This window comes from Teleopsis dalmanni, chromosome 2, assembly GCF_002237135.1.
Source record: "Teleopsis dalmanni isolate 2A chromosome 2, ASM223713v2, whole genome shotgun sequence".
NCBI classification, from domain to species: domain Eukaryota; kingdom Metazoa; phylum Arthropoda; class Insecta; order Diptera; family Diopsidae; genus Teleopsis; species Teleopsis dalmanni.
Genome location: NC_051847.1, coordinates 242,349,662 through 242,363,834, shown reverse-complemented (window position 1 = coordinate 242,363,834; position 14,173 = coordinate 242,349,662). Strand labels below are relative to the sequence as shown.

At 33.9% G+C, this 14,173-nt stretch overlaps 2 protein-coding genes across 2 annotated transcripts; both read right to left on the bottom strand.

The window, feature by feature from the left end:
* Window positions 1-6,256: 6,256 nt before the first annotated feature.
* Window positions 6,257-7,255, bottom strand: LOC119677170. Its single transcript, XM_038088439.1, has one exon. It carries the CDS (start codon window positions 7,253-7,255, stop codon window positions 6,257-6,259), a length of 999 nt encoding a protein of 332 aa, XP_037944367.1.
* A 48-nt stretch (window positions 7,256-7,303) lies between these two features.
* On the bottom strand, window positions 7,304-8,083 carry LOC119677169. The gene has a single exon (XM_038088438.1). It carries the CDS (start codon window positions 8,081-8,083, stop codon window positions 7,304-7,306), a length of 780 nt encoding a protein of 259 aa, XP_037944366.1.
* Window positions 8,084-14,173: the final 6,090 nt, after the last annotated feature.

Below are 14,173 nucleotides of genomic sequence, written 5' to 3'. Positions count from 1 at the left end.
AACTTAGTATTAAACATTAGTATTATATAATAAAATATTGTACTTTTCCTTATATTTACATATATATAAATATATATATATATATATATATTTACACACACATTTATCCTTTTGTTTACCATTATGTATTATAAGTGGTTTAGTATTTGAATATAATGTTTTAGTTTCCTAAAGTCGAAATATCGAAGAAAAATTAAAATTATTGAAAAATCAAATTGTGAATTCTTAATTTTTGTTTTTATTTTTAACAACAACAATAAAAAAGTTTTGACCAATTAGCCTATAAAAAAAAATAAATAATAAATTTAAAAACAGTTTTTAATAGGGCTATATAGTTTGCGAAAACAAAACTTGTGTTTGATTTTTTAAAAAAAGCCTTCATAGAAGATAGTAACATCATTTACTAACAATTTTACCGTTAAAATTTTTTTTATTGTAGAATTATTCCTTTATCCTATGTATTTAACTTGTTGCTATATTCTTAAAAATATTTCTCACATGAGTACCATACAACCAAAAAATCGGTAATAATAAAATATATTAAAAACTAATCGAATCTAAATTTAAACTAAACTGATCTAACAATAAAATTACTAATATTTCTTTGTGTAGCTGTAGCCATCTAGTTATAAAAATAGTAGAGCACAAAATGTTTGTATAATAAAATGCTGTTAATGTATGAAAAATGAACAACGAATACTTTTAATAGTATCTGCTAAAAACAATCTGCATAAATAGTGTAATACAATTCGTATGATTTTGTGTGTAATTAATGTTTTAAACCATTATAACTCTATAACAATGCTTTTTGGGTGTAGAATATAGTATCGTGCCTATATTTTCTGAGTTTAACATCAAATAATCCTTTATAAAATAAAACAACCTTAAAATAATTTTTATATTTTTGTTAACAGTAAATAAGCGTCCTGCCGGAAATATAACACATACTGATGCCACCATCATTCATTCGCAACAATCTGATTCCGGTTACATAGCATTAATCGTAATTGCATCTTTAATAGGCATGTCTATGTTAGTAGGATCGGTAAGCAAACAGTTTTGATTTTTGTATATGGGTTATTCTTTTACAAATCGGACGGATTGTGGCAGTTCTCAAAATCCCTCCTAATATCTCCTAGGAAAAAAATTTTAAAATTTTTTCTCGAAATACGGGTCTTATTATTTTATGAAAGGAGCTCACAAAAAAATTTCATCGAAATCGAAAGTAAAAAAGATGTCCGATTTGTAAAGGATGGACTAAAAGAATTATACGAAATTTTTTATCCTTTAAAATTACTTTACTTTTTTTCCCAATATTTAAGTTTCTAAAAATACTACTTTTTAAGTTTAAGTTTCATCTAAAATTTTTTTCAAATCTAATATGATTTTTTCATAGTTGTTGTATATTGCATATCGCCACTTCAGTAGACGAGGTACATCTATCAATTTCGAAAATCCTGTGTATAGAAAAACTACAGAGGATCATTTTAGTCTTGAAAAGAACCTACCTACTCGCATGTTTCCTAGCACATTGGATGAAGAGGTAAGCTCAAACATTATTAATGTCAAGTTTTAAGCCAAAAAATATTAGCAATATTTTAAAAAAAATAGTACTTTGTTTTTTAGTATTTAACGCATTTTTTTTTTCGCGTGTCTCATATAATATATATATAATATAAAATATAATTAGTATCATAGAAATAGTTGAACCTATTTTTTTTATATATTTGTATATTTCTGTATTTAAGTTTTGAAACACATGTTTCTCAAAAAGTTGTTTATTTTAAATTAAAAATAAAACTTAAAATGGTAACGTAAATTGTAAAAATATTTTAATGTATCAATTGTATTTTAATAAAACTGATGCATCAATTTAATGAAGTAATTCGATTTATTTATTTCTAGCTGCATTGTTCGCAAAGAAGACTATTTGCACAGTATTAAAACTAAAACACAATGAATATATGTATGTATATTCTAGGTTAAAATGTCAAGTAGAATCTATTGATTAAAAGCAGTAATCGCCATAATAATTCAACAAATTTGAAAAGTGCTGTTTTCAGTTTAATACAACAGTTCGCAAATAATCACTTCTTATTAAAAAACAAAGTAAAATATTTATATATATTTTTCCGAAATTGGTATAAATTTCATTGAATTTTAGAAAAAATTGTTAATTTTAGTTTTGTTTAAAAATGTGTTTAGTTAATATAAGATTTTTTTAAAAATTTAATAAAATTAACCAGAATCAAACCATTTTTAAATTGGAATACAAAAATTACATAATATATGTGAAATTACACAAGATTAGGTGTAAATTATATAACCCTAATATAAATTATATATTGAGTAACTTATTATTATTATTATTATAATTAAAATTTAAATTAGTAAATCATTCAATTATTCAATATAATTGTCCACTTAAAGTAATTTTATTTACATAATAATGTTGACAAATATTAAATTGTAAAAGTACTGTTTGATAGTCGGTGGACTAAAAAAGTTTTTTAATATTTTTATATTTCTTTTTTATAATCTGGCAGTATTTTAAAACTTAAGACTAAAATATTTCTAGTATGAAATTTTTTTTGTTTTATGTAATACTTTTTAAAAAAAATTGAACAGTTCTGAAATAAAAAAAAAAAAAAGATAAGACAAATTATTAAAAAAACTTTATAAGTCAGCGAATAGTATTCCCCGCTTACTTACTCTGGATCAATAAGGGATCAATGTTTGTAAATATATGAACGCAATCAAATGATTTCTGCTTTTATAACCAGAAACCGGAAACATGGAAAAAATTAGTTGAATTACGTTTTAAAGTGCTATGAATATGCACATAGCATAAAAAGTCTACGAACAGCCACAAAAAAAGTAATTTTCTCCAATGATATTATATTCTGCATATTTGGAATCAAAGTTGGAAAATTTGTGTGGAGAGAATCATGTACAGCCTATGATAAACAAAAATTGATTTCAACGGCGAAACATGGTGGTGTAGGCGTAATAGGTTGGGAGTGTATGGAAAGTAACGGTGCTGGTAAACTTGAATTTATACAAGATACCATTGGACAAATATAGGTATCTAAATATACTTCAAACAACTTTGAAAGAAAATTCCAAAATGTTAGGGCTTGAAGCAAACTTTTTGTTTCAGCAGGACAACTACTCTAAGCATATAGCAACGATCGTACGGATTTGGCTACTGAACCATGCTCCCAGGCGACTTCAAACACTACAACAATGGCAATTAATAAACGTACAGGATACTGCAAAACTGGTTGAGTCCATGCAAAAACGCTTAAAAGAGGTTATTAAACGCAGAGGTTATGCTACAGGCTATTAAACGTAGATTTCTGTGTTTTAATTTAAATTATTTATTTTTGCTTCAAAAATTGTTGGTATTGCATATAATTGTGTATAATTTTTTTCAAAGAATAACTTGTAATTTTTTATGTTTGAAATTCATTGTCATTTTTTTGGTTAAAATAAATTAGGAAACAAGTATCAATTTAACTAAAAATTAAATAAGTTATGTGAAATTTAAGAAAAATCTTATGGGTGTCCGAAGACTTTTTGTGCTATGTGTATATACATATGTAATATGTTTTTATGAATTATGTTCATACAAATGTAAAGTAGTTTAACATCACTTTTAGTAAGAAACGTCAGTTTTAAGCATTGCGTAAACACCTTGAAAGCAGTTTAGTTTGAATTTAAATTTTATTACAAATAACTCTGTTGACAAAAATAACTAAAAAAATGGAGAAAAAAGAAAATTGGATGAAAGAGGAGGAAGAATGTTTAATTAAAATAATTGCGGAAAAGATATAGTTAAATTATTGGACGGCAAAAAATATAGAAAGAACACAATTTATGAAATAGTTCGCCAAGAAACGAAAGTTATTTTTTCGCAATAACAGTAAAATAATTTGTAGTTTTACTCCATCCATTTTTAAAATGTTTAAAATCAACATTTTTGTTTACCGGTTAACATCTTACTGATTGACAGCTACCTTAAAAATGATAAAATGGTTTCTGAAAAATACAAGAGTTTTTGTATTTGTTGAAGTTATAAAAAAAACTAAAAATTACAACAGTTTGTATTTTATTGAAATTAATTCACACTTTATTTAAAAAATTGAAATTTAAAAAATCACTTCGAAATGTAATAAAATAAAAATATATAAAGAAAGAATATCAAAAATAAAACGCGTGCTGTTCATTTGGAATTTAAAATGCAAGAGAGCGATCGAGAATGCTAGTTCAATCTTGAAGCCAAAAAACTGTAAATTAATATTGTTTTTATATTTTGAAGTACCGTATATGTGCAAGGTTGACGAAAGTCAACATTGGGTTGCATATTTACCATAAAAAAATGAGCAACACGCGCGTTATTTTAACTACTTTTAAAAGAAAGCAAATTAAACATAGAAAAAATATATAAACATTCAACACCGGCCGCGTTGAAGCACGATTATGTGTTCAATTTTCCGGCAGCATCGCTAATTTGTGAACTGGACGCCTCAGAATTCCGTTGCTGGTATTGACGTCAACGACCCTGACCTTATTGTCGCGACCTGTAATTACGGCTTCCACCCTTCCGAGCTTCCACTGGTGAGAGCGAAGGTTGTCTTCTTGGACGACGACTAGTCGGCCGACTGCGAGATTCGGCTGCTTGAACACCCACTTGTTCTTGGGCTGCAGCTGTAGGATGTAATCTTTCGATCAGGCCTGCCAAAACCTTCGTTTGAGCTCGCATAACAGACGCCAACGTTTCAAAGTGCTCAATTTGTTGTCGGAGACGCCTTGCGCGGATTCTTGCGGCAGCGTGTAAAGAGTACCTCCTATCAACAGGTGTGCTGGTGTTAGCGCCTCTTTGTCGTTTGGGTCTTGACTCAATGGACTGAGTGGACAAGAATTTAGGAGGGCTTCTACCTCTATGAGCACTGTTTGCAGTTCTTCGCTGGTAAGGAGCGCACTGTTGGTTGTTCGTTGTATGTGGTGTTTTGCCGACTTTACCGCCGCTTCCCATAATCCTCCGAAATGAGGTGCCCTGGGTGGTATGAAGACAAACTCTATGCCCCTTTGTGCAGCATAGTATGCCAGATCGTCCTTGTGCTCTCGAAACGCCTCTATCAGCTCTCTCAGCTTGCGATCGGCACCTACAAAATTTGTCGCATTGTCGCAATAGATTTTTTCTGATAGTCCTCGTCTTCCGGCAAACCTTTTAAGACAAAAAATAAAACAGTTAGTTGTCAGATCTGTTACAAGTTCTAAATGTATAGCCTTTGACGTGAAACAAACAAACACTGCGATATACATTTTAACTGGTGGTCGACCACGAATTTTCAAAGTAGTGTATACAGGCCCACAAAAATCGACACCGCTAATTAAAAAGGGTCGTAGTGCCTTTAACCGATCTGCAGGTAAGTTTCCCATTACTTGGGTCAACAGCTTAGGTTTGTATCGAAAACAATGATGCATGCTCTTACGGTTTTACTGCATGCCTTGCTTGAATTTATGACCCAAATTTTTTCACGAAGCAGCACTTCTAAGGCTTTTGGACCAGCATGACAATTGGTTGTATGGAGAAATCGTAAATAAATCTCGACAAAATGCAATTTTTTAGGTAACAGCAAGGGAATCATAAGACAGTGGTGCGTTTAGTAGACGACCTCCTACACGAAGCAAATTGCATGTTCGAGAACCATCTTGGACTGTATGAATGAACGAAGTTAGTTTCTGAATGCTAACTGGCAATTTATGCGACTCTGTATTTTTTCGATCTCATCCCTGAATTCGTGATTTTGAATGAATTCAACGATTTTCAAGAATGCCCAATTAAGCTCCTTTGTGGTCGGAATAAGAGCGTTGGCTCTCTCATTTTTTTTAGTGATAAAACGTAGAATGTACGCGAAAATTCTCAGCAGTCTTGGGTAAGATGATTGGCTACAGATTAGTTTTGAAATGACATTAGTTTCAATTTCAACTGCTAAAAGTCCGACCTTGACCTTTCGTTTCTCCAAACTTTTTTCATCTATTGATAGTGGAAAATGACTATTTTTTGGCCAGTTAGTTGCATCTTGAAGCAAATATGATGGGCCACGAAACCAAATTAAGTGAATCAACTCATCTACATTACATCCTCTGGAGACTAAGTCTGCAGGATTTAGCTTTGATGGAACGTGTCTCCAAAGAACTTCGCTCGTCCATTCTTGGATCTCTGCAACTCTGTTTGCTACAAATGTTGCTAAGTGGATGGGTGAGTTTTAATCCAATGAAGTGTAATTTCAGAGTCCGTCCAAAAATAAACATCACCGATTTCGCAAGTAATCAACGGCTGAATTCGAGACCATAGTTTAGCCAATAAATGAGCGGCACACAGCTCTAATCTGGGTACTGATTTTGTGCTTAAAGGAGCAACCTTAGATTTGGCAGTTAACAACTCAGAATGAATCCCATTCGAATCATGGATTCGGACGTAGATGCAACAGCCGTACGCTCTTATTGACGCATCGGCGAAACCGTGAATATCGCATTTTATATTTGAATGAATATGAACATACCGCGGAATGGAAATAGAGTCCATCTGAGTCAGGTTACTTTTGAATGCTTGCCAGCTAGAATCGAGATGCATAGGAATTGACTCATCCCAGTCAAGCTTCTGAAGCCAAAGTTCTTGCAATAAAATTTTTGCGTTAGTCACTATTGGGCATACTAGTCCGAGGGGATCGAAGAGCCGAGCTGATACTGATAGTATGTTTCTTTTTGTTGCTCGCAATTCATGAAACTTTTCGTCTACATGGAACTTAAGCGTATCATTCTGGGGAATCCAGTGTATACCTAGCGCCTTTGTGGAATCAGTATTATTAACATTTAGAAAGAAGTCTGACGAGTCATACGTTTTATGGTTTGAAAACCATTTCGCTAATTTAAGTCCAGCCGAATCAAGAATTTCAGTACATTGGGTACGAATTGTTTCCAGTTTCTTCAGACTGTCAGCACCAGTCAATAGGTCATCGACATAGAAGTCATGTCGGATAACCCTTGCTCCAACTGAATGAGAATTCTTGTACAGGTCACTTAAGTAGTTTAGGAAAGGAGCAGGTGACGTACCATATGTCACTGTGTTCAGTTTATAAACGCTAATCTGATCCGTAGGTTTTTTCCTCCAGAGAATAAGCTTGAAATTGCGATCTGCCTCGTCAACTTCGATTTGACGGTACATTTTTGTAATGTCAGCAGTCATCGCGTATTTGTGCATACGAAAGCGAAGTAGGATTGAATACAATTCTTCTTATACCGTTGGACCAACCATTAGAATGTCGTTCAACGACACTTGTGAAAATGTTCGGCATGAAGCATCGAACACGACGCGAAGTTTTGTCGAGGTACTCTGAGGTCGCAACACACACTGATGCGGTATATAGTAATGAGGTGTCGAAGAAAAGTTGTCAGTAGTTAATGTCATGTGACCTAAGTCACGATACTCTGCCATAAACTCCATATACAGCTTCTGAAGCATACAGTCTTTCGACAACCTGCGTTCCAGTGAGAGAAAACGATTTTTTGCTGTTTCATATGACTGACCTAGAAGGTTGAAGTTGGACTTGAAAGGAAGCTGCACCTTAAGCCTCCCTGAAGGTAAGCGTAAAATTGTGTTGAGAAACTTGGTCTCACAGTGTTGTTGTTCTATTGTGTATTTTTTGACAGTGAGCTCCTTGGGAATTTCTTCCAATTCCCAGAATTTTTTCACAAGAGAGTTTAAGGAACAGTCATCTGTCAACTTTTCTTTATCTGAGCTTATTAGATTGCAAATTTTAGCATTGGGGCTTTCGGCATGTTTGAATCTTCCAGATACAATCCATCCGAGTAATGTTTTCTGGAGCGTTGGAAAATTAGTACCTTGTTTTATTTGTCCAATCGACAACAGTTCGAAAAAGCTTTCGGCACCAAGTAGAAGATCTATCTTTTGCGGTTTGTGAAAGTGTGGATCAGCAAGTGAAAGATTGGAAGGGACATTCCAATTACTCATTGGCACAAATTTGTCGGGTTGGTAAGTGGAGATTGAAGGCATTACCCAAAAATCAGTAGAAAACTCATGAGTTAATACGTGATCTCACAGTGGCATGTAATTTTTTCCGTACTGTGGAGTTTGTTTCACCAATGCCAATTAGGTTTAGAGTTTTCGCTTCTTTTTTTAGTTGCAGTCGTTGTGCAAGTTCCTCGGTTATAAAGTTGACTTGAGAACCGGAATCGAGCAGTGCTCTGGCCAGCTGGTAATCTCCAGATTTTCCTTGAATGGTTATGACTGCAGTGGCTAGAATAATTTGATCGTCATTCGATGAGCTATGATTCACAGAGGCACGAGAAATAATAGGTTGTTCTGGATTATAAGATAAACCTGTTTGAGGAGTGTTAGTAGAATATTGGTGTAAAAGAGTATGGTGCGACCGATTACACACTCTGCAGCGTGACGCCTTGCATCTAGATACCGTGTGCCCTTTCTTGAGACAATTTATGCATGCCGAAGATGATTTAATGAAATTGAACCGTTCAGTAACTGAGAGGGCAGCAAAGGCGGAGCATGAATTTATTACATGTTCCTTCGCATTACAGAACAAACATCTACTTTCCTCTTGCGAACTGTTTTTCTTGCACATAAGTGACGATTTTACATTCTTACCTTGCCAGTTGTCTTGTTTTGGCCTGTTCGATCGAGACCTTGACGTAGAAGCTTCGTCAGCAGAAATGTGTTGGTATCGCTTATTTAACGCAGTCTCGCAATCAGACCAGAGCGGCAGCTTATTGTAATCTAATTGCTCCTCCCATTTAGATTTCGTGGCGGCATCGACTCTTGACATGACTAAATGAATAAGAATCGCATTTGAAATGTTCTTATCATCTCCTATTGACAATAGGGACTCAGTATCTATGATATTGCGTAATGCAGAAGCAGATGGCTTGTTCATTTCTGGCAGTTCAAAAAGCAGCGAGATACTATCGAAAAAGATTAGACAAGTGTTATCGTAAACTCTTTTTAAACTAGCTAATGCCTTTGAGTAATTAGTTTCAGTGAGTTGAAATGCCTTAACTTTACCAAGAGCTTCGTCAGACAAACACGAAATGAGATGATTGAATTTTTCAATATCAGTTAGCGACTGATCATTGTGCACTAAGCTTTCAAAAAGGCTTATGAAGTTTTTGTACTCAGAATGTTTCCCGCTAAATTTAGGTAAACGCATACTTGGCAGCCTGGAACGATGATTGCTGCATTCATGCGAAGTATCAGGGATACTAGACATGCGATTTTTACCTAGCGCCTGTAGAAACAATGATTTCGAAGCAACGCAGATTTCTTCTAGATCTGGCCGAAATACATCAAGCTCGTTGATACACTCTATTTTTTGTTGGCAAGTCATGGCCTGTTTAATATATGAATTGAGAATGTCCAACCTACATTCCAGTTCTACAGGGTTTAAATCAACAATTTTTTCCGATATTACTTTTTTAATACGCAAGATACTGGCCACTACAGTTTCTCGCTGCTGGATTAGTTTATCCAAATCTTCATTTTTTTGTGGGGATGGTGGTCGCTTTTTCGTTGACATAGTGAATTTACTAAAATTTCGAAGAGAGAAGGCAATGCAGCGCAAAGAACGATAAGAATATTTGAATATTGTTGAGCGACGGTTGTAAGTAAATTCCAACAAAGTAAACGCGAGAAATTAGCGAAACGAAAGATGCACTCACTTTGTTTATAGAATAATAAAAAACGATAAATAATCAATATTGTGATTATGGGTAAATTCCAACAAAGTGGTTGCAAGTAACTGGCGAAAACGAAAACGAAAAATGCATTCACTTTGTATATAATTTGCCCCTGCAAATTACTCAATTATTTGTATTAAATAATTGGATTTACCGAACGTATTTGTTAATGAAGCTCAACCTCAGCTTCGTAAATTTGTTTCACGTTTGTCAAATAATTTATTATAGAAATAGATAAATATAAATATATGTGTTTTAAAAGTGCAAATAATTACCAGTGCAAAGTTATTTGAAATACTTTCCTTGACTATTTTGTTTAGTCAGAGCATGACCTGGTACAACAATTTCATTATTTGCACTTTCTTACCTGGCAAACGGCAGTGGTGTTACAGTTGCACTCCATCCAGAAAGAGAAAACAGCAGCACTGGTGAATAGAAGCAGCAATGAAGAGCAGTATCAATCTGCAGTGACAGCGAACAGCAGCAGCGAAATGCAGTAGCAGTCTGCAGTAGCAGCGGCCAGTAGCAGCAATGTGGAATTATGGCAGTAACTGCAGTAGCAGCGGCCAACAGCAGCAATAAGAATTGAGCAGAAAACTGCAGTAGCAGCGGCCAACAGTAGCAATGACAATTAAGCAATAAAAAACCAATAGCAGCAGCCTGCACGTGTTTTCATCAGATAGATGAAATTGGCTTCTTCTTGTCAATTTGTTGATTTTTTTTTTTTATTATTAGCGGTTTTTGTCTGGTGCTGATACTTGACACCACACTGACATTCACCGCAACCATTTCACACGTGGAAAATGAAAATTAAACTCAACGAAAATCACAATGCTGCCAATTGCAGCTCCACCGAACAATGATCACTAAATTTCACTTTTTTTTAAAATTTTCAAATTATTTATTATTTGATTTCAAGTCCCTGCTCGGGCGCCAATAAAAAATACAAGAGTTTTTGTATTTGTTGAAGTTATAAAAAAAACTAAAAATTACAACAGTTTGTATTTTATTGAAATTAATTCACACTTTATTTAAAAAATTGAAATTTAAAAAATCACTTCGAAATGCAATAAAATAAAAATATATAAAGAAAGAATATCAAAAATAAAACGCGTGCTGTTCATTTGGAACTTGAAATGCAAGAGAGCGATCGAGAATGCTAGTTCAATCTTGAAGCCAAAAAACTGTAAATTAATATTGTTTTTATATTTTGAAGTACCGTATATGTGCAAGGTTGACGAAAGTCAACATTGGGTTGCATATTTACCATAAAAAAATGAGCAACACGCGCGTTATTTTAACTACTTTTAAAAGAAAGCAAATTAAACATAGAAAAAAAATATAAACATTCAACAGTTTCATTAATATCTCCAAAAATATCAGCACTATGTTAGATTCAACACCTATAAAATTTGCTGAAATTTCAACTAAATTTTCACCAACTGTCTGACATTAGATTCACCATTCCCAATTCTCTTTAGAAATTGAGCGAATTCCAACTCTTCGGAGAGCTCTCTCATATTTTGAGTTAACGTTATATGATTGAAAAACGAGAGTTCTGCCCTACTCGTAATACAATTTGCAATCATTACTGATCGTGATGCATGAGAACAACAGGCAATATTTGTCTTAAATCTCCATATAATAATACAGTTTTTCCAACAAAAATCATTTGTTTTTTTTTGTGAATCGTCGCATAAGTCTTTCGACAACGTATCAATACATTTCATCACTTGTAACGGACATATCGAAAATTCATCAATAATGAATAATGCCGCCGAACTAATAAATCTGACATAACTAGATACTGAACTTCAACAATAATTTGATCAATAGCGTCACGCTGTTCATTATTTGCGCTATCATAAAGCTTATTAAATATACATTCTTCTTCAAACGGATCAAAAATATCGAAATCAGCAAATTCTAGCATTATTGTAGGTGTGGGCAAACCAAGTGACGTACATGTAACATTATGTGTTAACAAAATATCCTCGATTTCCAATAATGCTCTGTTGAAAGAAACATCTACACTACAATCATCTCTAACGAAATCTTCGCTTAAATTATCTCTAAATTCCACCCAAAGTGCTAATGCATTTGCTGGAATATTTAAGGCACAAATATTCGCAAACAAATTACGCATTTGTTTTGCTGAATTAAACGTCTTAGCTTCATTGAGACAAACTCTCCACTCATTATCGTTGGACGCAATTCCCCTAGTATGACATGCTTCGATAAATGTGCTATAAACAATTTCATTGTATGTACGCACATCTTCATATGATTTTGGTCCTTTTATATGCAACAAAAGTAATCTTAAATGGAATAGCTCAATTTCTTTGGGAGACACCATATACATCCGAGTAATAATTTTATCTCTTCCTCGTTGTCTTTTATGCCAAGATTTTCTACTATCAATCTAAACTTAATGCAATGGAATTTCTGAAAACGTAGGTATATTGATTAGCAGATGGATCACTTTGATTTAATTGAAAGAAAGCTAATAGCCTCGTAAGCTTAAGATTTTCTACTCCTTGTCGTTCGTGGCCTTCGCGAAATATAATGTTTTGTCTTTGTGGCAAATGAATGTCAAGACAAATTATGATATGAGACTGAAAATGCATAGGAAATTCATATATCCGCCACATAGCCTCAGTTGATTCCACATATCGACCATTCAAAAAATGTCTAACTTCATCTACTTCAATTTGTACTTGCTGTACATTTTCGTTTGTGTTTTCAATTTGAATTACAACAGTTGCACTATCAAAACCCTTATATAAATACTTATATATGTATTTAATACTTTTGACGGAAGTGTACACCTCGACATTAATGTGACAATTACATTTTGCAAGCAAATATGGATTGTATGGACATCTAAAGATGTCCAAGATTTTCCTCTAACATCAACGGAAACATTATTATCGCGTCGTCTATATAACGGATAACCATTATCTGACTCTTTCGTTGATTGTACAAAATCCTTTGGAAATTGTTTTGAACATGTTTCATCTTGTATACATACAGAGCTTGGATTTAAAACACCGCATAGCCCGTGCATCATGTGTTTGACAACACATTCATGTGATTATGATTGTAAATTTTTATCCGGTATCTCTGCACGATCTATTTTATCAATATCATTCCTTCCGACAATTTGCCATTTTCACATAAAGTTATCAAAATGTGAGCATGAGGCAAACCTCTTTTTTAAAATTCGATTGCTTTGCCAAGAACAGATTTATTCCAAATGTCAGATATAAGTTCTTTTAGCTTTGATTTAAATACACGCACAACTACTTAAGGTCTAAAATGGGATGATTCATTAGTATCGATATTATATACAATCTCCGGCCAATTCGGATTGCAAGTAATTCTAACAAAAAGCGATGGCTTGCCGAAGTGCTAATCAACTAATATTGCATTTCGGAGACCCAGTGAAGGATGAAGGTAAAATTACTTTACGACCTAAACTACCATCTTCTACTTGATTCGTTTGCAAATAATCAGTAATATTGTTATACACAACTGCCCTCAAATTCACTTGATTCTGTCTTATAAAATGTAGTCGACATCCTCCTATTCTCATATATACATTGTGACCGAAAGGTTTCCGGAAATTTTAAATAAAACGCAAAATTCTTAATCTTCATCAATATTTATTTTATCTCCTTCAAAATATGCTCCATTAGAAGCGATACACAAATGCCAACGTTTCTTCCAATCATCAAAACATTTTTTATAGGCGCTTTCCGGTATGGCTTTGAGTTCCCTCTGCGAATTCTGTTTTACGTCTTCTATGGATTCAAAACGCGTTCCTCTGAGTGGTAATTTGAGGTTGGGAAACAGGAAAAAGTCACACGGTGCAAGATCAGGTGAATACGGTGGCTGTTCGATGGTATTTATTGAATGTTTGGCCTTAAAATCGTTGATAATGTTGAACAAATTGAGGTGAATCGGAACAAGCCGGGCGTTGACACGTCGCATACACAAATTGTCCACCAAAATCAAACGAGCCATCTCACGACCGATGCCTAGCTCTCGTGCTATCTCTCTAACACTCACATGAGGATTTTTGAACACGATTTCCTTTGCCTTTTCAATGTTTTCGTCGGTGGTAGAGGTCGAAGGTCGTCCAGAACGCGGCATGTCTTCGACGGTCGTACGACAGTCCTGAAAGGCTTTGTACCACTCATAAACTTGAGTTTTCGATAAAACTGATTCCCCATAAGCCTTTTGTAGCATTCGCAACGATTCTGCACACGAAATTTCGTTCGAAAAACAAAATTTGATGCAAACTCTTTGTTCAATATTTTTTTCCATTGTTTTTTTCGCAACGCACTACTGAGGTGAACTGGTTTCAACAGCTGCCGTAAACGAACTGTCCGAC

What these genes read in the sequence shown, in the direction of transcription:
- LOC119677170 (XM_038088439.1), bottom strand. Translation starts at nt 7,255, where the DNA reads ATGACTGCTGACATTACAAAAATGTACCGTCAAATCGAAGTTGACGAG.
- LOC119677169 (XM_038088438.1), bottom strand. Translation starts at nt 8,083, where the DNA reads ATGCCTTCAATCTCCACTTACCAACCCGACAAATTTGTGCCAATGAGT.